The sequence below is a fragment of the Vespa crabro genome, chromosome 6 (genome assembly GCF_910589235.1).
Source record: "Vespa crabro chromosome 6, iyVesCrab1.2, whole genome shotgun sequence".
Classification (NCBI taxonomy): Eukaryota; Metazoa; Arthropoda; class Insecta; order Hymenoptera; family Vespidae; genus Vespa; species Vespa crabro.
In genome coordinates this window covers 11285676-11311105 of record NC_060960.1, presented here as the reverse complement: position 1 = coordinate 11311105, position 25430 = coordinate 11285676, and the positions used below count along the sequence as shown (strand labels likewise).

The 25430-nt window shown below is 47.1% G+C and overlaps 1 protein-coding gene across 2 annotated transcripts; it reads left to right on the top strand.

The window, feature by feature from the left end:
* The first annotated feature begins 478 nt into the window (after window positions 1-478).
* Window positions 479-23987, top strand: LOC124425037 (T-box protein H15-like). Of its 2 annotated transcripts, none has more exons than XM_046964802.1 (6): window positions 479-1492; window positions 10467-10722; window positions 13737-14010; window positions 15378-15542; window positions 22810-22886; window positions 22981-23987. In XM_046964802.1, exons 1-6 carry the CDS (start codon window positions 862-864, stop codon window positions 23669-23671), a joined length of 2094 nt encoding a protein of 697 aa, XP_046820758.1. In that variant the 5' UTR covers window positions 479-861; the 3' UTR covers window positions 23672-23987. The 2 variants fall into 2 exon arrangements, with proteins under 2 accessions (XP_046820758.1, XP_046820757.1); XM_046964801.1 differs by having other exon boundaries at window positions 22969-23987.
* Window positions 23988-25430: the final 1443 nt, after the last annotated feature.

Below are 25430 nucleotides of genomic sequence, written 5' to 3'. Positions count from 1 at the left end.
GTCGTCGTTGCCGTTGCCGTTGCCGTTGCTGTTGCCGCTGCTGCCGCCGCTGCTGCCGCCGCCGCTGCCGCCGCAGCCGCCGCCGCAGCCGCCGCCGCAGCCGCCGCCGCCGCCAACTCGCGAGGGTGGGGACCGAAAGCAAGAAGCGAGCGACGGTGGCGAGGGTCAGTCTGTCGGGTAACCGGTCGGTCTAGCGTTTCTCGCTTTCCGTTCCTTGTGCCACTGTAGACTTCTTCTTCTTCTTCTTCTTCTTCTTCTTCTTCCTCTTCTTCCTCTTCTTTTTCTTCTTCTTCTTCTCCATTATAACGATAACATCGCCACAGATTTTATTCGATTTCCATCGTTATTTTCCCAACAAAGTGTCCGTGCTTCGAAGAAGCGACAGAAGGCAACGTGTTGACTGCTCTCTCGCGGGATTTCCTACGACGAGAGGAGAGGGAGGGAGGGAGAGAGAGAGAGAGAGAGAGAGAGAGAGAGAGAGAGAGAGAGAGAGAGAGAGGGAGAGATAGAGGGGTGAAGTGGTCTCCGATTGGTGACGACGCTCTAAATACTTTCGATCATAGTAGATCGACAAGCGTTCATCGTCCGTAGAGTGCCAAAGATCGTCTTGTGCAAAATTGCGAGAGAAAATTATTTTGCCCCGTTAAAACTCGAATGCGTCTGTCGATTTACATCGTTCTCGGAGACGCGGCATGTTCAAAAGCATCGAAGAAATTGCAAGGAGATCGTTTGCATCGTCCGAGGAGGATGTCAACGACATCGGGCGGGGGTGGATTCGTTGAGGACTCGAGAAAGAATCAAAGAGAAAAGTGAGGCCAAGAAGGTGGCAAACGTAAGGACAAGTAGGTACCCGTCGAGGTGATGTTGCTGGAGTCGCGAAGCTTCGACGGTAGGAAGAGAAACGGACTGACACTGACTTCGTTCGTGGGTGGAGACGGTGGTCGGAGCGGAGGAGGAGGTGGAGCAGAAGGAGGAGGAAGGGGAGGAGGAGGAGGAGGAGGAGGAGGAGGAGGAGGTGGCGGCAGCGAGGAGGACGACGAGGAATCGAGGCATCATCGCGTCTTTCTCGGTAGGAAAATGCAGGGCGAGAGTGCCGCCGCCTCCGCGGTACCCACCGGAATTTCTGGCATTTCCGGATGTACCAGAGACGACACCGACGACAGCTCGAGTACCTCGCCCAATGGCAGTCTCCTCAACAACATCAACAATAATTGCAATTCTAATCGACAATGCGCTACCGACTTCAGCATCGCGGCCATCATGGCCAGGGACTCGAGGCAACAGCAACAGCAACAGCAGCAACAGCAGCAGCAACAACAACAACAACAACAACAACAACAACAACAACAATCTCAATCTCAATCTCAGTCGCATTCTCAGCAACAAAATCAGCAGCAGCAACAACAACATCATCATCACCATCATCACCATCATCATCATCACCGGCACTCTCAGCAGCAGGCCGTCGGCGGCGGCAAGCTTCATCAACATGGTGAGTTTGAGCGAGCTACCTAAGCTTCTCGTTAAACGACGTTGCGGTGCTCGTAAAATGTAACAAATCATGTGCGTGTGTCTGCCTCTCCCTCTCTGTGTATGTGTGTGTGTGTGTGTGTGTGTGGCTTATACATTGTAATAACTCTTTTAATAAGATAACAAATCTCTTAATCTACGACAATAGCCCGTTCATCGATACGTAGAGTTCTAAAATCAAAGTACGTTGCAGCGTTTTTTTTTTTAAAGAATCTATTAAATACTTTTTATCGCGTCGTATAGATCCTGTCCTTCCCCCGCCTCCTCCTCCCTACCTAACAACTACCTCGCGATAACTTCACGGACGAACCGATGTAGCTATTAATTACGGAATGGAGAATTAATCGATTTTCTTTAAAAGGTGCATTTGCGATTGATGTGGAACGAATGATTCAATTCGTTCGTCGGTCTCGAATGAAATTTTAATCAACGAGTATGTGCCTGATTTATACGTCAACTTGAGTATTAAAATTTATTCAAGTATCGTTCCTAAAAATATCTTGGATTTGATCGAGTTGGCAACACGTAGAAACGTCTTTCAAAAAGATCGCTCGAATTCTTCATCGTTGGGATAAATGACGCGTGACGAGCACTATTGTCGATTTTTTGTCGTTAGCTCGGATAATGAAACGTCGCCTCGCTTTCATTTTGTTCGTCGAGTAAAAAAGGCGCCGGAAGGAGGGATGCGATCATTTCGATAACATTCGAGGGTTCTTTGAACGCGGGAAAATAAGATCGTTTGGTCGAGGAAATGGTCATTTATAGGTGGAAAGAAGAAAGAAGACCAAGGGAGATTCGTTTGCCTCCCAACGAGATCGGCCGAATTTTCTCGCGGAGCGTAAATCGTCGCGAAACGGCCGCTGGGTGAATAAGTTAACGCGCTACGGGTGCTTCGATGAAATATCTCATTGGGAAGAAGAGAGAGGGAGGGAGAGAGGGAGAAGGAGAGAGGGCGCGAACGAGAAAAGGCGAGAACGAGCGAAAGCCACGCTCGTATACGATCTGCTGTCCAGGTGAGGTGTCTCATCGGAATTCTGGAAATGACCGTCGCGCCTCTCTCTCTCTCTCTCTCTCTCTCTCTCTTTCTCTATGGGTCCAGCCAGACGTCCTCCGGAGAAGAGCGAGAGTGTGAGCAGTATAGAAGGGGAAAGAGAGAGAGAGAGAGAGAGGAGAGATCCCGATGGTGTTTGGTTTCATCATCGCGTATCTTGGACGCCCGCGGCGAATAATCGCCCACGAAGATCCTACCGCGACGAAATTTACGGTTGGACACGCTGCAATTCACCCACGGAAACGTTAGTGTCGTTCCCAAATAAATTTAGGTTAAACGGCGATGCGAGGACGAGTCGAGAAGCGAGAAATCGAGCGCGTGTGCTTCTCTCACGCACACACACACACACACACAGTTTGGTATCGTTGTATATAGATATGCATATATTCGTATGTTTAAGCGTACCTTAATAGTAAATACATAAGCATAGAATACCGCGGCGATCGAAGAGGATAACTTTTTGCAGGGTCGAGTTTTCCTCTCTCTCTCTCTCTCTCTCTCTCTCTCTCTGTCTCTCTCGCGCGGGCTTTCGAATCGTATCAAGCGATAGCACAACACCTGCACAATACTATAGAAATTCTTTGAGGATAGCCTTCGTAGAATAGAATAGAATGGTCGAGTTTATCGGGAAAGCCATTCCATAATATTCTCCTTCGTGACGTAGAATTTTTCTACTTGCGACGAAGTAGAGGAAACGGGCGGTCGAATAAATTTACAAAACTGCGGTAAACGATGCTCGAGCAGCAGCTAGGCCATGTCGCTGTTTCTTCCTTTCGTATTTACCCTTGGAACGAAAAAAGGAAAACGAAAAGAAAAAAGAAAAAAAGAAAGAATAGAGAGGAAAATGGAGGAATTAAGAAGGATCGAAGAATAAAATGATGAAACGCACCGTTGACGTTCGGTTTGTTCGTCATCGAACGAGTCGTTTCGAATTTTATACTCGATATTATTCCAGCACGATCGCTCGTCGGAACGCACTGAAATAAATCAGGCAAAGCCCTGTTGTACGTAAGTAGGTACCTACGTCGCGCCTATCGTAAAATCGCGAGAGAAAGAAAGGGAAGAGGCAAGAAGAGAGTTCTTCGAGGATCGATCTTTGTCCCAGCGAGGTTTGTTTTCACGCCTCGAATGGGTCTCGCGATGCCAGGGTGCGTCCAGAGAGTTGGGAGAATTTATTTTTACTATCGAATATTTACGTAGGAACAAAACGTGTTCCTACGAGAGTAAAACCGATCTTGGCTCGCGTCGTCTTTGTTTAAAAGAAGGGCCTTTTCTCTCTCTCTCTCTCTCTCTCTCTCTCTCTCTCTCTTCCTGAAGCTTTTCACTTCAAAGTTCGATCTAAAGAAAGAAAGAAGATCGTAGGATCGGCGGGAAAGATAATAAGGAAAGATACTCGCGATCGTTTCTATTTCGTTTACGCCGTTTCAAAATATGACTCGCTCGTTAAATGGGTACTTGTTTCTATGTCGGTAAGCGTGCCTTGAGTGTACTCGTTACGTTGAAACCGTTCGTCCGCATTCGACGTCGTAAGGTAAAGCGACGAAGCATCAATTATCCCAAGTGGCCATCCCGAGTACATAGGAAAGTAAGAGGTAGTTCAGCTCTAGAGGTAGGCGGCTCTATTCAGCGGCAATGGTACGGGATGCGATAATTTTCAATGTAAATCATTATTTAGGTTCTTTCTTTATTGTAAACGTTCGATCTCGACGACGAAGAATGAACGGGGATGGGGGTGGGGGGAATCATCGAAATGCTTTTACAGTAGGTTTATAAATTTCTCATAGGATAATCGATGGAGCGTGTAATAACGACGGGAATGTCTCACACGTGTGCATATGTCGGAAAGAGAGAAGAAAGACCACCGGTATAGCTCCATCGAGAGTTTCAACCGTGAACCGTTGGATTTGCATAGCGATTCGGTACGCTCGTAGTTAGGCGGCTCCATTAGATCGTTTTTGCATCCCCAAGTATCAAGATTGTGCGATCATTATCCGTCTCTCGATTCATCCTCGTCCTCGGGCATGGCCGGGACAGCAAAAGGAGGAAGACGGCAGATAGCCTCGAGAAAGCGTGAGTAGGAGCAACGGTGTCGCGAAGATTATCGGTCCATTCGATCCTCCGTATCGGGAGGACGTCGCAGGACGGATATCGCGATCTCTTTATCGCGTATCTTCTCGTAAAATCAAGATATATACACACGTTTATGTTTGTAAAAGGAAAGCGAGAGGAACCGCGAAGCACGCGTTTAGCGTGCCATCGACGCAAGGCGTATTCTTCTTAACGCGTTAAACTGCGCCGCACAATCTCTGACGATTGGAGCAATCGTCCTGGTTGATTTTCATTTATGCCTAGGCGAAATACCATCGAGGATTTTTAAGAATCGATCGAATGATCGACAAGGCGTGCCGGGTAATCGACTCGCATGCGTCATAGGGGCGGTACACGATCTATAATAGCTCTTTGAAATAGCTAAGAGCTATGCCTTTGCAATTTACTCCGCTAACAATGACCGAGTTTTACTTCCTTCGTCGGTAAATAAGAAAATTTTCAACGTATTCGTCCTTTTATATCCTTTAAATAGCTCGCATATCTTCGTTCCGTTCGATAGCGAATGTTTGCGTCCCTCGATCTCTTGCGTGATCGATCAAGGAGAAGAATCGATCTAAGAAGTAAGAAGAACGTGTACGTTCGAGCGAGAATATAGACTAGTGGTAAAAGCGAATCTCTTTGATTTACCGCAATATCGAAAATTATCGATCGTTGCTCGTTCAAATTATTTTCAGTTCGTATCGCGATCGCGATCTCGATCGGTCAAGATCGATTATCGATGCATACGAAAGCGCCTATTAATGATAGAGGATCCGTTAAAGAGAATAATTGACCGATCGATTTCTTGCGCCGTCTAAGATCAAGGCGAGAAAGAATGTTTATCGCGTTGCGATGAAAAAACTAGCCTGATCTAGTGCTCGGAATCGTCGATTTATGTTTCGTATAGGAACGCGCAATGGTCGTTTTAATTACCTGCCGACAGATTGATCGATCGACGCCTGTCTTTCTCTATCGTCATCCGTTAACGCGTTTAATACTTTATTCGCTTTTTCATCTAGCCGATAAACGACCTCGTAATTTTTGCATCGATTATCTTTCCCGATTATTTTCCATCGATTGATTACCTTCTCTTTTTCCTTTCCTATTAAGAAGATACAAAGTATTCGCGCGTTCGTGAATCGATGGAAAAGTATTATATACAAGTTACTTTTGAATTTTTAGGAAGGCGATGCATAGATTGTACCTGCAAACATTGCGCTCGAAAGATCTGACCAAACCGATGTGAAATTATTTTACATGGTTGGTATCGCGTCGACAAGATCATTAATCTTAAATACTCGGTATAGATATCTAGATGCGATAGAGAGAGGAGCAACGATCTTTTAGCGAAGCTCGTAGGCCGCTCGTTATCGTTAACGGCTCGTCATCGATACGTACAGGAAGAACGTTGTCGTTCGCCGTTAAGCTTCGATAAAGAAAGAAAAAGAATAAGCGAAAGGGAAGATAAGTGGACGGAATCGTCGAGCGGTACGACGTTGCTCTCGATTGCCTTTAATAATCCTCCTTAATCCATTCGCGTTGATAGCGTTTTACGGTCTTACTTGATCGCGGATTTCCGTGATTTAAGGAAAAAGAATTGGATAGGCAGGTAGGTAGGTAGGTAGGTAGGTAGGTAGGTAGGTAGGTAAGTAGGTAGGTGGGTAGGTAGGTAGGTAGATACATATCTATAATCGGAAAGAAAAATCGTGTCGAGTTTCGCAAAAGGTTTATTGCATCGTGCACGTGAAGGGTAGATTGGCACAATCGAAATAGATCAATTCTCTAGGAGCTTTTCTTTCTCGGCTCGTGGCTGGCGCGCGATCTGTTCTGTTTTGAAAAGGAGACTCTTTGATCCGTCGTGCTCGGAGTCGCGATCGTAATTCACTCGGAGAAAGAGCGACCAAGAGAGATCTCGCGCAAACGCGCGCGATATAGAGATAGATAGATAGAGAGAGAGAGAGAGAGAGAGAGAGAGAGAGAGAGGGAGAGAGAGTGGGCAACGAAATGCTTCTGGCGTTGCTCGTAAACTCCCTCGAGCGGGAGATGGATAGAGAGAGAGAGAGGGGCGTGAGGAGAAAGAGGTGGAGAGAACAGAGCGATCCAGAGACGCGCTCGTCATCCGTTTCGTCAGTCGTTTAACACTGCCGTTGACTGTGTCGAATAAAAATACGCGGTTGACGGACCACACACGCAGTGCATTTCCTTACGTACCAATTAGGATGACTCTAGAACGGCGAGGATCGCGGCGGTCGAGCTCGTGATTTAGTTGCGTTTTTGCGCTCCTATGTTTCTCTCGCTATCCTCCCTCACGTGGCCACGATCATCTCGTCGTCGTCGTCGTCCTCGTCCTCGTCTCCGCCTCGAGACGGCCGTTTTATCGCTTCGACGATGCCAACGGCAACGTTACCAAGTATTTTTAGTGATCGTTTTTCAGTCGTCGCGTTTCGTCTGCTACCGACCAATCATCGAACGTCTTCGTCCGGTACCGCGTTTAGTTTTATTATTTTTTTACACTTTTTCCTTCGTCGTCAGGAAATCTCTTCAAGTAGAGTCCGTTTAATCATTTTATATAACGCCAAGATGGCCGACAGCATTGCCGATATAATTACCTACTTATTATCTGGCGTATCACCGTCACCCACCCCTTCGGTGGGGGGGGAGGGGGCAGAAGTAAAAAGAAAAATCGTCTCCCGTCGACATCTCGCGAACGCCACGAATCTCTCTTTTCGACAATAGAGTAGGTACTTTTGGAAGACATTAAAGAAATATAATTAGTCTTCGGTGTTGTTTATCGGACGAATATAGATATAGATACCTACCAATATAATATTACTCGGAATAGAATACTCGTCCATCTGGAGCGATTAAAAGGATTTAACGTGTAGTTTGCGAAGAAGGAAGCTAATGTGTCCTCGTAAAATAATCAAAATGCGATATTTCCGTCGAGGTCGAGAGAAGCATGTGTGTGAGAGACTCGAGTGAAATACGCGGGAATAAATTGGAGGAACGTCTTCGAAGGGAAGGGGGGAAAAAGAATGCGCGATGAGACGAGACGTTTATAATAAGTCGAGGATTATTAATGACTTTGTTCTCATCGAATCGCCAAAATTGAATGGGCACGCGACATGGGCACCTAGAATAGGGGGTAGAAACGGTCTTTATCGATTAGTCGCTTTAATGTTATAAGGTTCCTTCATCGAAGGAAAGCGTAGTAAACTTTGTAACGGACAGTTACGACTTGTCGGCCATGTCGGCTGCCGGCTATCAATTTCGCACGTTGATGTCTCGCGCGAGAAATTAATTGACCATCCGCGTTGGCCGGCGAAGTGGAATACGAGCGAAATAGCTCGCGATTCGACGATTCGAAAGGAGGCTCTTCCTCGAAACCCGAAGATCCTCCGAGTCCAACGTCGTATCGCACAGGAATGGCCGCTAATCGCTCAAGATGGCGTCTTATATGGTAGAATCACGAGTATTTGTAACGCGCGATCCTCGGTATACTTGACGAATCGAATCGCGCACGATTACATAAGTCATCTTAGGATTCTCGTGCACGAGAGGAGCACTTTTCCTCTTTATCTTTTCACGCACCTTACGAAGGTAAGGGTAATTCTCCGAGGAGGCTAGCGATTTCGAGCGAAAAGCGATCTTTAGTAATTCCGAGCGATTAGTATTTTTTCGGACGTTTTCTTGGCGTATCGGTGAAAGTCGGAGGAAAGCGCATCTGTTTCCGATTATGTTCGTTAGGATAAATTAAAGATTGTAAAATATTCAGCGAAATGCTTGTTGGCTCGTGAAAATTTCCTTTGTTCTCGAGGAGCGGAAACGCGAACGAAGGAACGATATTGTAACCCACCTCTCGTGTAACCCACCTTCGCTCTCTCTCTCTCTCTCTCTCTCTCTCTCTCTGTTTATCTCGCGTGCAAAAGGTAAGCTGAACGTGGCCTTTCCCAGTTTCCTATGAGAACTCGGCCGGACGGCGCAAAACTTCTTAGTTTATCTAAGACAGGTATTCATAATTTCAGTAGGTACCAACACGTTGGCGAGGTCGAAGATAATAACGCTAAACTAAAGCAAGACCGCTTCTAAGTGGATAATTAGATTTTTTCCGCGCGCGCAGCACTCCCACTTTCGGAGAAACGAAAAAGATTCCTTTTACGCGTAGGTACCTATTTCTACTTAATTACGGGGATGTAGACATATACATATATATGCTGGCGAACCGATAGAAATTTGAATAAGGCTCGACGACGTCTCCATCGTCGTAATTCGTAGATCGAATCTCAGGTAGCAGGGGAGCGCGCAAGAGATGGGGAAGATCCGGTCGTTGTTTGCGCAAGAATTCTCGCTGGCGGATAATTAAAGTACAAATTACCGCTTAGGCCGATAACAGTGATTTCCTTTGCCGGGGTCGTTTTTAATCGCGAAGAGAATATTTCGACGTTGCGTTCGGCGTGCTTCGAGAATGCGATTCCCGAACGAACTCGCGAGATTATCCGCACGCGATTTCATTATCCTTATTCGCTACCTCGGTCCTCCAGGACGACCTAACTCAATAAGTAATTGGGCAAGGGTGTCGAAGGGGACAATCGCTTATCGGCGATTAAGTCGAAAGGGAAAAACTTTTTTCGCGAGGACTCGCTTGTATCGTTCGACGTGGCGTGACTCACGAGTAGATTCTCACGTGAATCGAATGATTTGTCAAAGAAATCGACTATTACGAAATTACGTCGTGCTATTAGGATCTCTCGTAGCGCCTAAGCCGAAACGAGCCGGAGGAGGGGGGGGGGGAAACGTCGGCGTCGCCCCGAGCGATCGCAATTCGTATCGAATGACTCTATCGAGAGCGACGGCCGTCTCGAAAGACGATAAACTCGGTAGTTAATCGCGATCGTTCGAAACGCGCTAAGCCAGTGTAAGCGATACTTGATTTATTACTTGTCACGGTGCGCCGACCGAACGTTACCGCAATATTCGCTTTTCTTCCCTGCACACAATCGACGGCTGCTTTGATTTTTTACAGAGCCACTCGAGACCGAACGTCGTAGCCTAATAGCTAAAATGACGCGTAATAAGTTTTTAAATACACGGAGAGTATTTCGCGATCGGTGCACGTAAAAGAATCTTCGATGAACGAAATTAACGGGACGCTTTTTAAATCGCGAGCGAAAAGGACTGCGAGAATGGAACTAGGTAGATGGTAATAAAAGCGAATAATCTGGAAGTAACATTCAAGTGTAACATTATGATTAATTATTTATAGATTAATTAGAACGGTAAAGAAAAGAAGAAAGGAGGGAGAACTATCTTACAAATCGATTCTATCTCGGTAACTCGGCACATTGAAATATTCATTAAGAGAAGGCGAAGTAGTTCATTCACTCGTTCGTCCTTTAAAGAAGATCGTTATTTTTGGCTTTCGGCTGGCCCGTCGACAAACGGGGTAAAAACGAGCGCGAACGATGAGCGCATCGTGACAAATGTTTGCTCCAACGAAAATCCTTTCTATATCTCTCGAGGCGACACTCGGTGCTGTCGATCAATCCTTAACCGTCGACTAGCGCCGGAAGTTTTCCTCTTTTTCCTCGCCGATTCCTCCCCGATGTATCTTTGACAAGACTATTTAGAGGGCGAACCGCTCGCACATTCGAAATATCCCCCATCTACCCCCATCTACCTACCAATCTACTTAGCTATATATCGAAATCTTTTTAAAGTCGCACACGGTATCGAATCGTTTTATTTAATAATGAGTATGCGATAAGAAAAAGTACCTAGGACGAAATTTTGATTGCAGAAAGGGAACCGAGCGGTTCTGGTGTCGTCCGTGGATCACACCAGTCGGTTCAGGAATCGATCAACGCCGAGGACGAGCCGGAAACGGATGACGCCGGAAGTACGAGCGGAAAAGGAGCCTCGCCCGTTAATCCGTTGCTTCAGGAACGATGGAATTGCGAGGAGCTCAAGCACGTCGTTTGTCATCTGGAAACCAAAGATCTTTGGGATAAGTTCAACGAGCTAGGCACCGAGATGATCATCACCAAGACCGGAAGGCAAGGGAAATATCTTTCACCATGACGTATCTTATAAATGCTAATTTCTTAAGAAGATCGAATCGCGTAGGTGCGCACGGACGCGACTTGTCCTTACGACGTTTGCGAAAAGTTAAATTTCCATCATCGTCCTGACGAATTTGATCGTCAGGTTTCCAACGACGAAAGCCCGGATGACACTTGGCAAGGCAAGACATCATCGTAAATTATTTCTCGCGAGTCGAGCGACCGCTTACGCTTTTACGATATAACTTGTTCGCTCGCGCGCTCGCCTCTATCGCGTTATGAGGTCAGGACCAGTTGGGAGTAAAGCCCGCGCGACGGCCAGCCAGGAGACATGTCGTCCCTTGGGACGATGGTTTCGCTAATGGATCAACGTTTCCATTTGTCGATGACGATGTCGGACCATTAACTCTTTCTCGTTACGCCTGCCCCCTCTTGCCTTCCAAATCTCTGACCCTTCTTTCGTATCGTCTCGGACACGTTAGAGGATTGCTCGCACGCTTTCGAACGAATTCAATCTGGATGTGGTGTACGGGTCACGATACGACACCCACGAGAACGAACGAGAACCATCTGGCTGCCAACTAAATATTTAGTCAACCCCTGAGAAACGCTTTACCTTTCTCCTGCGTATCAGAAATTGTTCGAGAATCCTTATCGAATATTGCACTAGGACGTAAAAATGAGGGGGCGATACATCTATCTATCTGTGTACATATGTGTACATACATATATATATATATATATATATATATATATATATATATATATATATATATATATATATATATATATCTGTATATATATATAGAGAGAGAGAGAGAGAGAGAGATCTTTTCGTAAAATGCAAAAGTCGTAAGGGCGTACGGAAAGAAGACGAGGAGCAAAGGAGAAGAAAAGCTGCTTGGAGAAGTTGAACGAAGGCAGAGGATCGGCGCGCGCCTAATTGCCCGCTACGACGGCAATACGGTCCCTAAAGCCCTTCCTTCTTCGTTGTCTCCCCACCTCCTTCCTTTCTCTCGTAAGGGATTCCTCCAGCCGGTTGGGCGCTTACTCGTGCGTCAGTAATTAGATCTGCGTCGCGGCGCTGGTCGTCGCTCCCTTCAACCGTCAACTTACCTCTCCCCACTCTCTTTCATTCCTCTCGAAGAACAGTAGCAGCAGCAGCAGCAGCAGCAGCAGCAGCAGCAACAGCAGCAGCACCGGCACCACCACTACCACGACCACCAGCACTACCATCGCTACTACCAGAAGCATCGCCATCGCCGACGCGACCACCCCTTTTCAGCTACTCGAAAGTACCTTCGGGCACGTCCCTCTCGTTTCTCCCCTTTTCCTTTCCTTTCGTAGAATTTTAAGGGCAGAGCTTCCTCACCCTTCGCTACTTCTTATACTCCACCTCCCTTTGGCAGACGACGCGTCTGCGCCGTCGCCATCAGTTACCTTTTTACCACCCCCGATACTCTCTCTACGAGTTTAATGATAAAGTCCTTCCTTCGCACGCTGCGATCGTTGACGTTCAAATTTCTTTCATCGACTTTGAGATTTAGTTGGATAAAACATAAAATCGTTTTAATAGACGCTGCGAAACGATCCTCGTATTATGAACTCGTCGATGTCGATAAAGGACGTTAAGAAATACCTACTCGAATTCTCGCTTTCATCCATCATCCACTCCAAGTTGACTTTTGAAACGCGACTTCCCAGAGAGTGGCCATTGAAACTGGTCTGCCGTACACTTTGCGTTGGAAAGAAGAGGGTGAGTTCTCGATCGAGAGCTCGATAGACTCCCGTTAGTCCGTCACTTTGGATCATCGACTTCCTAGGGATAATCCTCCTGGCATCTCTCGTGTACGCCTTTGGGTCACGAGAGAAATTGCCGAGAGTGGTAGAAAGGAAGGGAGAGAAAGGGGGAGGGAGAGAGAGAGAGAGAGAGAGAGAGAGAATCTACCTTCGTGGTCCAAAGTTCAATTCATTAACAAAGGACGGCTTGATAAATAAAAGCATTACTCACGCTCGTGGCGCTGCGCCGGGATGAATGCATACCCGAGTCGACAAGGACCGAGGAGAGGACGTAGATAAGATCGGCGGGTGTCCCCGCGTTTTAGTGGTCGAACCAGCGGGGTTCCCGACACGGTATTAATGTTTGGCCTCCGAGGCAAAACATTCGCGCCATGGGACCCGTAGCCTCGATGAGGCCCAACGAGGAGGTACCCCTCGCGTCGGTCCACAGGAGTGACCGTGAGCAGTGTTAAGGGCGTGTTTCATGTGTGAACGTGGGACACTGTCCGCTCGCGCACCTTGTCGTCCAGAGAGTGAGAGAGAGAGAGAGAGAGGGGAGGGGGAGAGAGGATCGAGCAGAAAGCGCGCTATGAAAACACGAAAAATAGATCGTTACATCGTCGATCCGTCGTTTCGGAACGAGTTCCTTCTCGGTGGCTACGATCGCGACCATTTTATTTCACTTTGCTTCTGCTCTTTTATCCTTCCTCCTTCTCCTCCACGTCTTTTTTTTTATTTTTCTTTTGCCTCTTCTCGACGATATTCTCTTTCGCGGTCCACAGCTTCGAAGGCCGTGCCTCGCTCGCGACGAGATTATCTAGGATAGTTTTTCGGATCTCTGAACGCTCTCTCTCTCTCTCTCTCTCTCTCTCTCTCTCTCTCTTTCTCTCTCTCTCTCTCCGCGCTCCCTTTCTTTCCTTCTACTCTGAACGGAGCGCGGGTATACGTTATCGCGCGGATGTTTATCGCAGTTTAAAATTGGCTCCAACGCTGACCTCGATCAGGTGGATTATGAATAAATGATCGAGCGCCGCTGGGAAGCTCGGGATAGAGGGGCTAGAAAAAACAAAGAGACCGGTAGCGAGTGCTTCTCTTTAAACGGTTCTAGAGCGAAAATATTACTATGAAAATGTTCTTCCTTCTCCTTCTATTCCTCCTCCCGTGAAGCGTCTCTTTTTACTCTAATTGATTTAAACGGCTACATAAAGATATTGTAAATGAAATCGCAGGCGGATGTTCCCGACCTGTCGCGTCTCCTTCAACGGACTAAAGGCGGACAGCCGGTACGCGGTCTTAATGGATATCGTGCCGGTGGATAACAAGAGGTACCGGTACGCTTATCACAGAAGCTCGTGGTTGGTAGCAGGGAAGGCCGATCCACCGGCGCCCGCTCGTCTTTACGTCCACCCCGACTCACCGTTCACCGGCGAGCAACTTCGCAAGCAAGTCGTCTCCTTCGAGAAAGTCAAGCTTACGAACAACGACATGGACAGGCAAGGCCACGTAAGTCACTTTTTTAATCGCTAACGAGGCGCAAAAGCTAAACGATTTTGTTACAAACGTTCAATCCTTCCCCATCGACGAATCTTACCATGAACCGGATTAATCGCGCGAGCGATATATTTCCGAGCGATTTATCGATAGATCTGTCGAAGGAAGAAACGCGCGAATTCGGTCCGAACGACAAAAATTATAGGGTCTGGTTCGTTGTTAAAATATTTTGCCGCTTACTCCGTGAAAGTTAAAGTGGCACTCGAATATGTCGGGATCTGCCTACCTGTTGCATACTTTATGGACCGCGTACATTTTCGTGAAGTTTCTCTACGTTAGCGTTAACGCGACTTTCTCTGTCTCGACGACGTTACGCGGTGTACCTAACCCTTTTTCTTGGATAATTTGGAATCGAGCGACTAAACGATCCGATCTCGTGCGACTCGTCGGAGGATAATTTGACAGTCCGTTGTCTCGTTTGTCATGATTCGCGAGAATCTCCTTTTTCGAGCACCCTCGTCGTTCCTCTCCCCTCTCCTCTCCGTCTTCTTTTTCTTCTCGTCTCATTGTCAGCCAGGTTTTTACTCTCTCTCTCTCCCTCTCCCTCTCTCTCTCTCTCTCTCTCTCTCTCAGTTTCTGTCTCTGTCTCTTCCTCCTCGTGGGTCCCTTAATTCATCGGATGACTGACGTAAATAGGAACTCCGATCGGACCGAGCGTTTCTTCACGGTTCTCTCATTTTGTATTCAGGGTGTTACACGTCGGCGGACGAGGGCAAAGTGATTCTTTTGAATGGTACAAGAATGCCTAAGCGAAGTGCTCCTAATTCATACGCTTTTTCTTCCATCGAGAATCTCATTTATTATGAACGCTATCACTTTGCCGTCGCCCTCGACGACGATTTGAAATAGAAGCGTCCCGTCCCAACCTATCGATCCTATCCAAATTGTCATATTTCGAAAGAGAGAAATAGAAGGAAGGCCGCGCGATCGATAGCGTTACAGTAAACTCGCACAAATGTAAGAGAGTATTGTAGATGAAAAGGCGCGTCGGTGAAATATGACTTTTTCGAAGAAAACTTTTTCGAAAGGAAAAGGCACGTAGTACGATAGTAAGAACCGGCGACTATTTAGGCGAATCCGTTTGTTTCCGCGAAATATCGTTTACAGTGGCTAATTCAGCGCGGCCTGTGCGAGCAGTTAAGAGGCTGCTGGCTGGTTCTCTCAACGTTTCGCGAGATCGATACGATATCCCGAGAGCTAAGAGGTAACGACCTCTCTCGCGCGTTGCCTCTCTCCTCTTTGCGAGCCACCTTGTGCTTATTTGCGAAACGTCGCGTACATAGGCGTAAATCTTTATCTAAATTGCGGACGATTTGCAGCTGGTGCTGAACTCGATGCACAAGTACCAGCCGAGGATCCACCTGGTGAAGAGGCCAGATTCGGGCACGGCGAAACCCATCGTTGATCTTGAGAAGGAGTCGTACAAGACCTTCATATTCCCGGAGGCCATATTCACCGCTGTCACCGCCTATCAGAATCAGCTCGTAAGTTTCGCTTTGTTTCACGTTACTCGCTGTGCCGCTTCTTCTTTCCTTTTCTCCCTCCCTCTCTCTCTCTCTCTCTCTCTCTCTCTCTCTCTCTCTCTGTCTTTTTCTTTCCTTTCCTTTTCTTTTCTATCTTTTTCCTTTTTTTTCTCTTCTCAGAATGGACTCTTCTTTCTTCTATCCACAGGGGACATCCTTGTTCTTTTCGTTTAGAAACGATTTTAGCAGCCTCTACGGCTAGTCTCGATTCTTGGAGAGAAATTAAGAGAGATCGATAAACTTGACCTCCTTTCGTCGCCTTGCCAATCGCTTCTGCGAGGACTCTTTTCTCTTGACGCGTCAGGAATGAACAATAAATAAGATGGGAGCGAGGAGAATGAAAATAGATTTGCAAGGATTTAACGTCGGCAAATCGGCGAAAGAGCGAGGGAAGAGAATCGGTTCCGTAGGCGAGTCCGAGTAACGATCTTTCTCCGTCTCTCTTGCTCGTTTCTATGTGCCCGGAGTTACTTACGTAGCAATTCAGGATTCAGAGAGAGAGAGAGAGAGCGAGTATACGGCGGCAGGCAGTTATCGTATTTCACGATTGTCGTTTAGAACCCAACGTGCGTCACGTGTGTGGTCCGAAGTGCTCTCGCTCTCGGGGACGTTCGCATTCCGCGAGCGTCGCGGCGCTGCTCCGTGTGAGGCCCAATTTGGTATCCGACGTCACCTTCCCTCTTCTCCGCCTCTTCCTGAAACGTCTGGAATCTGGAGCTCGACGCAACCCATCCTTTCGCTGTTTCCACTTGTCCCGTTCATCTTTTCTTACGGATTTTCCAAAGATCGCGACTATGTTTCTATCATCGCGTCGATTCCTCTCGGAGACGCATACTATTCCCTGTTTCTCCTTTCTTATTCCCCCACTACTAGAGGGAAAGAGAAGAGGGGCTACTTTGACGTATGTGCGAGAATATATTTAGATATACAAGATCGAGATTAATACGAATAAGCCGTGCGTGAAAAGTAAGAATCCGATCTCGAGATGGAACGCACGGCAGCACGCGCTTATGTACTTTTAAAGACAGTTTAATAGCTCGACGATTTAAAACTCCATTAAAGTGGACTGAAAATCGTCCGGGTCATGTGTAATAATCTAAATGCGCGAGTTCGATGATAGATAGATCCATCCTTCGCTTTAATGTAAGAGAAATTAACGCGTTCCCTCCCTACTTATCGCGCGATCGTCTCAACGGACAGTCGACTGTACGTCGTTAGGTTCTGCTTTTTCTTTTTTCCACTCGAACGTGCCCAGAGAGAGAGAGAGAGAGAGAGAGAGGGGGGAGAGAAAGAGAAAGAGAGAAAGGAAATCAGAATTCGGTTAGGCCCATCTCGTATTCGACGATCGAGGCAGGATGAAAACTAACGGGTGGTCCAAGAGGTCTCTTACTTGCTCGGCGACGACGACGGCGACGACGACGGCGACGTAGACGACGACGACGACGACGACGACGACGACGACGACGACGACGACGACGACGACGACGACGTGGTTGTTGATGATGATGATGAGGTGCGAAGAGATGCCCTGGCAATTACCTCGGGCCGACTTCTCTCTCTCTCTCTCTCGACCATTCATCCTCTCTCTTTCTTTGTGAGCCTCCACTTTCTGCGTTCTCTCGTCATTATCGTTCTTGCGGCTTCCCTTCTCTGTTTCTTCTTCTTCCTTTCTTTTAACATCGATCGAGGCGCGCTGTTTCCAGACTTTTCAACAAACGCCCGCTCTCGCTCGCATGAAAATAGAAAGGTTAAGGACGAAGGGTGAAAAGGAAAGAGGGGGACGAGAGCAACGGTGGTGGTCAGAAAAGAGAAAAAGGATTGGAGAGATGGAATGCACTTTGGCAGCGTTGAAATTCCTTCCTGGCCGGTGAACGCCAAGAGAGAAAAGTTATTTTTTTCGTATAAGAGATAATTTGACGGCGTTTGACTCGTATCATTCGTCTTTGGTCAATTTGCAGTCTGTTTACAAGACGATAGGAAAATCATGATGAATATTTGTTCCCATTGTATCTTTGGAAATCCCGTCCATAGTTGTCCAAGGCAACTATGTGAATTATGATTTTATCTCTGTATCCGTAAAGCCGAGAGGATTTTGGTATCTCGATTAGGTCTCCGTCTTTCCCATCCGCTTCTCTCGAAGGCTGTCCAAAAATCCATTCGTCGCGGTTCGTATCCTTCTCCTCGCTCTTCCAGTACTCTTTTTCCTAGTCGCGTCGTGGGGTAAGCTCGTTTAGTCGCAACGGCTACTCTTTTTTCCTCTTTCCGTCTCTCATCTCTTCGTGCGAGTCACACATCGTCGCACGCACGTTTTTTACATTTTCTTTCCCTCCTCTATATCCCTACTTTTCTCTCTCACTCTCTTTTGGCCGCGTAACGACCTCCGCGACCGTGCCGATCCGTCTTTCTCGCTCGCACCACGTCATAATTCATAAGCTAACTGCTTTGCTTCTCTCTTTATCCTCCTTCTCCTTCACGCTTCTTGATCTTCTCCAAGCTTTCTTCCACCTCCTTATCGCCCTTGCCACCACCGTTGCGATGTCGGCTCGACGTTTTCTCTCTCTCTCTCACTCTCTCTCCCCCCCTCTTCCTTCTCCCTCTTTACCTACCTCGTCATCGTCTTCGTTCGCATCGCTATCGTCCTGCATCTTCTGTCCTTCGTCAACGATCGTGACTTTATATACCATCTTGCTTGTAGAATTTCTTTCAAAAGCATTAGTTCGCGAGTAGAAACATTGTTACCGTTTGATGTTTACGTTCACGTTCGACCAAGAGGAAACGTTGGAAGAACGCCAAAGAGAAAAGGAACAGAACGAGAGAGAGAGAGAGAGAGAGAGAGAGAGAGAGAGGATAGAGGGATCCGTAAATTCGAGCTGATGATTCCTCTCGAGCGAGCCAGAAGCCGAGGAGACGGCGGGACGACAGTCGATAAACGCCGAAGGCACGCCTTTTTTCGAGACCACTTGGAACTTCAAAGAAGAACGGGCTCCGTAACTTTCGCCTAATCGTTCGGTCCGTCTACTTCGTGCGAGAACGCTTCTCCTTTTCTCTGGCACATGCGCGTTATCCTACGACGATCTCAACCCGGAAGATAGTCGAAAAGATCTTACGTGTACGATGGCACGCGTTCAAAGTTTAAAAATGAACAAAAACAAAAAAAAAAAAACAAAAAATATCATTGGTAGTTTTCTTTTGCGACGCGAATATATTCGCCTCGAAGCAAGTATCGTAATCGTTCTATCATCGAATCGCCGTTCGAACGCGTATCGAGTTGAGAAGAGTGGAAAAGCGAACGTGTAATTAGTATGTACCTACGTCCGTACGTCTTGACCCTTCTCAGAGAAAGATCGGTTTCGATTAATCGTTCGATGGGAAGGATGGGGGAATCGAAGCCCCACGATCGAGAGATGCGGGCAAACGGGCAAACTTATACACGCAAAATAATTCATTTCCTTAACGGTCTAAGAATCGTCCTTCTAAGTACAAAACTAATCGCCATATGCGTCCGACGATAATTTAGACACTTGCCACCGAGAGACGAAGAGCACCACGATTACGAGAGGAAATAAGAGAGAAGCCCGAGGAATAAAGAAAGAGAAGAGAAAGATCATAGGGCGGTTAACGGGGAGGTTTTCAAGCGACGAGCGGTAGAAACGCATCCGTGCGAGCCTGTGTATATCGGATTTGCGACGGGAGGAGAGCGAGCGAGAGAGAGAGGGAGAGAGAGAGAGAGAGAGAGAGAGAGTTAAAAGGATCTAGAGAAGAAGCGATCGGAATTGAAGGAGGAGTCGATGGTGATTTTAGTGGCTGCGGGCGTCGGCTTTCGCGAGAGAGGAACGAAAGAAAACATAAATAATCGCGTTCAAATGGGAGAAAGGACGGAAGACGAGGAAGAAGAGGAAGATGAAGAAGAAGATGAAGATGAAGATGAAGAAGGAGGTGGAGGTAGCTCTCTCAAAGCCACACACGGTGCTCGCGAGCCGACGGCCATGCTTTCGAATGCTCTTTCCCTTCCCCCGCCCTCGCCGCTTCCTCTCTCTCTCTCTCTCTCTCTCTCTCTCTCTCTCTGTCTTCTCGTTTCAGTGGACGATACTTTCGAAGAAGGATAACGAGAAACAAGAGTAAACTCGTCGGCGACTACCTTGAGGATTTTCTTGAAAAAATTCAAGCATTCGTTGTTGTTTATCTTTCGTCCAAACGACGATGGATTGATGTACTTTGATCGAGCGAAAACGGGCGCGTAATTCAAATTAGTCGGTAGCGAGGGTTGTTGGCTAGCAAATAAAGAAAAGGAATTTAACGAAAGAGGGAGAGAGAGAGAGAGAGAGAGAGAGGTAGCGTGGCGGAGGCGCATAAGCGGCACTAAAGTGTGTGTGGCGGTACTCGCAAGCGAAACGCGACCCCTTCCTCAATGAGCGTGTCTCTATTAAATCTATTATTAGAGGCAGGGCCGGGTGTGAAAGCGTCCCTGTCAATTACCTACAGCTTCATTTTGCGATGCTTCGCACACCGCGGTTGGCCCGGTCCGCCGGCCCGGCTTGAATCGTTGCTTGAAGCGAGAAAGAACGGATGGCAAATAGATTTTTACTTAGTCGACGCGGGAAATTCGAATCTTCGTTGGAGATTTCGACGAGGAATATTTGTATTAGTCGTGAGAGAAGGAAGGTGCTTCCTTTGGATAAATACTGTCACGTAATAATAGCGATCGGGCAATAACGTTTTGAGAAAGAACAAAGGTCATGTACTCTCGATCCCTCGCGTGAGACGTGCTCTTCCTTGATCGATAAACGATCCTCTTTCCCTTTCGGACAGAAAGGGAAGAGCGCGAGTGGTAGTTTGGTGGTATACTTCCTGGTTGTTCCCTTCTTGCACGCAAAGTGCGCTTCACGATCGCGAAATTTTCTTTACCGTCGTCGTCGACGTCCTCATCGCCGGGAGCGAATTCGAAGGCAGTACCGCCCATCGTGTTCGCAAATTCTCTCTCAATTTTCATTGACGCTGCTCCGCAGCTGGACTTAATTGGCTACCTATCCTTCGAGTACCTTCGTTGCCATCGGGATTACACGTTACGTAAAAAAAGAGCACACCTTCCGTAGATTTGCACGGATTCGAACATTTCCGATGGAGCGTTAGGACCATCGGACGAGTTTGATTTTGTTCGACCGAGAGAGAGAGAGAGAGAGAGAGAGAGAGAGATCAACGACCTTTCGAGCGTAGAATCGCGCATCGGCACGACGGAACGAGGAGAGAAGAAAATATCAAAGCCGCGACCTACTCGAAAATCATTTCTTTTGCGATCGTAAAGTCTAAAGGCGGTTAAAGAATCGACGAGAGAAGGAGATAGATAGTAGAGACGGTGGTGGGCTTGTAAGAAATGAATGAGCGTGAAGAGGCACATGAGAGGGATGGAGAGAAGAAGAAGGAGGCAAAAGGAAAAGAGAGAAGGAAAGAAAGAAAGAAAGAAAGAAAGAAAGAAATAGAAGAGACATGGTATAATACTAGGTGGAGGTGGAAGCGACGACGTCGACGGTGGTGCCGGGCCAGATGTTTGGCTAATGATGTCAGCGGGATCGTAACTAAAACCGAGCCACTTCGAGCTTAGTTCGGCTTAGTCTTAGCTTTGAAGGAAAGAGTCTTATTACCGGTTGCACGTGCTCCTTGTGAGCGCGAAACCGTAGGGTAATTGGACCACCCACTTCACTCTACTTGTCTCTTTCTTCCTCCTTTCTCTTACTTTGCGATAGTTGCCACGAGATGGTCTCTCTCTCACTCTCTCTCTTCCCGAGCTTTGTCGATTCGACCAGCCGTCACAGTCTCTTTTTACCAAACAAATAAACTCGCTCGTACGCGACCTTCGGAAACAAGAGGTCTCTTTCTGTCGGAAGGCCGAGGGAGGACAGAAGGAACGTGTCGGATAAGAGGAAAACATAAAAGGGGACGGCCGAGGACTCCGGAAGAACAAGCTGTCCCGTGTTTCGACGGGCCGACAAAAGTCAAACTGAATCTGACTGTTTGTATCTTTGGTTTGTCCATCTTTCGCGATCCAGCCACTTTCTTCGCGAGATCCTTCGAAAGTAATTGTTAAGGAACGAAAGGCAAAACTTTTTTCTCTCGTTATAAACGTTACTTGTGGTCCAACAAAGATGTTGACACCTTCGAATAATGCGACAAATACCGGCTTCTATTTGTGCTTAAATACACGGAAAATGTACGGCGAGTTAGTTCGTTCCCGGGAGAATGGAAGCCGGAGATAAAGACTCTTTGAAAGTTTTGCGGAAAGGCGAGGCAAGAAGGAAGCCTCCGGTTAAAGAAAAGAGACACGGAGTGACCGAGGCCACCTGTGTATCCGTACCAGCGCCGTGGGTGGCCCTTTGGGTAACGCGAAACTCCTAACTTGCCAGGGCGAGACGACTTAGGGTGGATTTCCGTTAGGGGTGTTCTCGTCTCTTTTCATCCCACTCCGCCTCGACGAGCCAAAGTGGCTTTTACAAACGTGACAATCTGTGTTCCAACACCTAGAAAAAACTTTCTCATATTACGATGACGAGCACCCAAATTGGAGTGCGGTTCCTGTGGATAGAGGAGCTCTTTGTTCGAACGTAGAGAGTCGAGGACTACGGGATCGTTTAACGATGTGAATCGAATAGCACGCGTTTCTGCTAGAATTCAAGAGCGATAATTTTTCTAAATTTCGATTCGCTCTCTCGATAGTCTCGAGAGCTATACTCGACTCTGGCATAAAGAGACCATTTATGTGAACTCTGGTACGAATCGAAGAAGGCGTCGTTTGATCGCACGAGTCGAACGGCTCTTCTCTCTCTCTCTCTCTCTCTCCCTCTCTCTCTCTCTCCACCTCCCCCGCCCTCCCCCGCCCCGGTCCCTCCTCGTTAGGTTCTCGTAATTTATAATCTTGGATTTCGAAAAGGCCATCCTACGACTCGCTTCCCCTCGGTCATTACGATAGCGTTACGTAGACGAGCAAACGATCGGATCGATTCTGACGAAGTAGAAGGAATCGCGAGTGAACCCGCTATTCTCCCTTTCCGCTGTATCGAGGACATCGTTTTGCCGCCTTCTTCTAATTTTACGAACCGTTGACTCCCGATCGGCGAAACGAAGCGTTACGAAACAGCCGGCCGTTTTCCTCCACGCGTCGTTGCCATCTGCCAACGCGAGCCTTCGACTTTGACCGATAAATCGCGACTTCTTTTCTTATGTTTTTTTTTTCCAGATTACCAAATTGAAGATCGACAGTAATCCCTTCGCCAAAGGATTCCGGGACTCGTCTCGTTTGACCGACTTTGAGAGGTGAGCTTGCAAATCCATCATTCCTTCCACGTATTAAGAAAGATGTTGACAACGTTAGAAGATTAAATGCATAATCGAGCAGCTTCCCTTTCAGGGAAACGATGGAGTCGATGTTGGCGGAGCAGCAATCGTTGAGGTTTCCGCATCGATTGCCTTTCGAGATGGACCAATTACAGGCAGGTGCCGTTAGCAATCTCAGTCTCGAGGAAAAGGCACTGTGGGCCGCACGTTCGCAAATGTTGCTCAGAGCCGCCGCCGCGGTGGCGGTCAGTCCTTACGCTCAGCTCGTGAGCCCGTCTCTGGTGTATCCCGGTGCGACCGGTGCTTCGGCCGCTACCACAGCCGGCACGAGTCACCATCATCAACAGCAACAACAGCAGCAACAGCAACAGCAGCAACAGCATCATCAGCAGCAACAGCAACAACAGCAGCAGCAGCAGCAGCAGCAACAACAACAGCAACAACAGCAACAACAGCTCGGCCATCTCTGGTGGGCATCTTCGATAGGACCTACGCTCTTCGCGGCGGCTCATCATCACCAACAGCAGCAGCTAGCGGCCTCGAGCTCTCAGCAGGGTTCGGTCGGTGGTCCAGCCGCACCTAGACCTCTTTATCCGTCGGCGTTGGCGCTGGCGCATCATCGATTCTCACCTTATCACACGGCGAGCACACCGAAATCGGCGACGCCGGCAGCGCCCTCGCCCTCGCCCTCGCCCTCCCGAAGGGCCACACCCTCGCCAACGGACAGTCTAAGCAGAGAGGCACAGGATCTTTCGCCCTCGTAGTCGGAACCTCATCCGAACGTTTATCCGTGCGTCGTGCGCTGTGCCGTTCCTTTTCTAATCTTTGTCTCTTTTTCGAACAAGACGCTGACGCAGGTGCAAAGAGAGGAAGAAAGTTTAAAAGTGCGTGTTAAATTGCTCGGACGAGTAATCATTTGTGCGCCCGCGAGAGACGCTGAAAGGTCGTCATGTTTGGAAAGACGATGGACGCCCGATTCGAGGCAACAACGCGAATGGCAGTATGGTAATTGTGGTGGCAAAGGTCCCATTGGGACCACGCGAGACGTGCGCGACTTCGAGTTCGCCGAACGAAAGAGCAGGAAGGGAGGGGTAGGGGGAGGGGGGAGGGGTAGAGAGAGAGAGAGAGAGAGAGAGAGAGAGAATGAAGTCTTCTCTCGCGACCCATGACCTATTCTAAGAATGCTGGCAACCGTGGAGGATTTCTTTCTTGATTCTCGTCGAATGACTAGTCGTTTTCCGTTTCTCTCACGCGTCGACTTTTTACTTAACGTTCTGTCTACGTATCAACCTTTTTCATATCATCGATCTCCTCGGTCACTGCTGAAACGCCTTTATCTTTTCTAACGACGAAACGCTGAAAGGAACGTGGTCTTCTCTTTTGAAAGAACCTTACTATCTTTATCGTTTCGTTTGACGGATATATAAATAGCAACTTGTTCGAAACGCACTCGACACAGGAATGCGTTCGTCCATCCATGAATTTTATTAATAATTTTATCTTTCTTCAACGTTCTTTGATAAAAAGAGATGTGAGACAGAATGGGGTGAAAGGACGAAAGGACGACGATATCGTATTAATCACGCACGGAACAATTTATTACATTGTAAATATGTATTCCTTATAATTTTAAAATAACGATATAAGCCAAAATAATGCGTAGGTATATTCATAAAGGATACGTTGTACATCCGCATATATGCGACACACATGTATATACAACGTTACATACACACACACACACACACACACACACACAGAGCCAAACACACACGCGTATATATATATATACATATATGTATATATATATAGTATATATAAAAATGTACATATGAATAGCTATAGGAAAGTATAGCTGTATCATAGGTATGTTGTTATAATACTCTTAGGTCGCAAATTGTATGCGTACAAAATTATACACCTACTACAACGTGCGCTATGATCTACATCGCTATTATCGCGTAACGTAGGTACGATTATTTGCGACCTGTCGGTATTATTGCCCTCCATTCCTGTAAAATAAGCTGTATATTTCATCTCACAATTTATCGTTATTGTTATTTATGTTTCGGTTCCGTATACTGCGCGTGGAAAAAATTTAAAATATTTCGGATCTCGTGATACGCTTATAATTGGTAACAAAAAAAGGAAAAGAAAGAAAATAAAGAAAAGCGCTTCTATTTAAGAGTACAAAAGATTGTCGTTCATTCGTAGACGATCGGTGATTCGTGTACCAAGTTCTAAAGGCGTACGCAAGAACGTCGTTTTAAGAATTTTCCACCGTCGTTCAAACGACTATTATCGCCTTTGACGATTATTACTAGCGTAGAGCGTTGATATCGTTAATGCTTGTGTTGTGAAAATGCATATCCATTGCTGTGCAAGCTACATCCTTGTAAATAAATTCCAATAAATTCTTGTACCGGGCGCAAGTGGCAATTGATTTGCAGTTGAAAACAAATTCGAAAGTTAATCTAAAGAGAATTCGGTTTACTTTCGAGAGGTACCTCTTGATTAAATCGG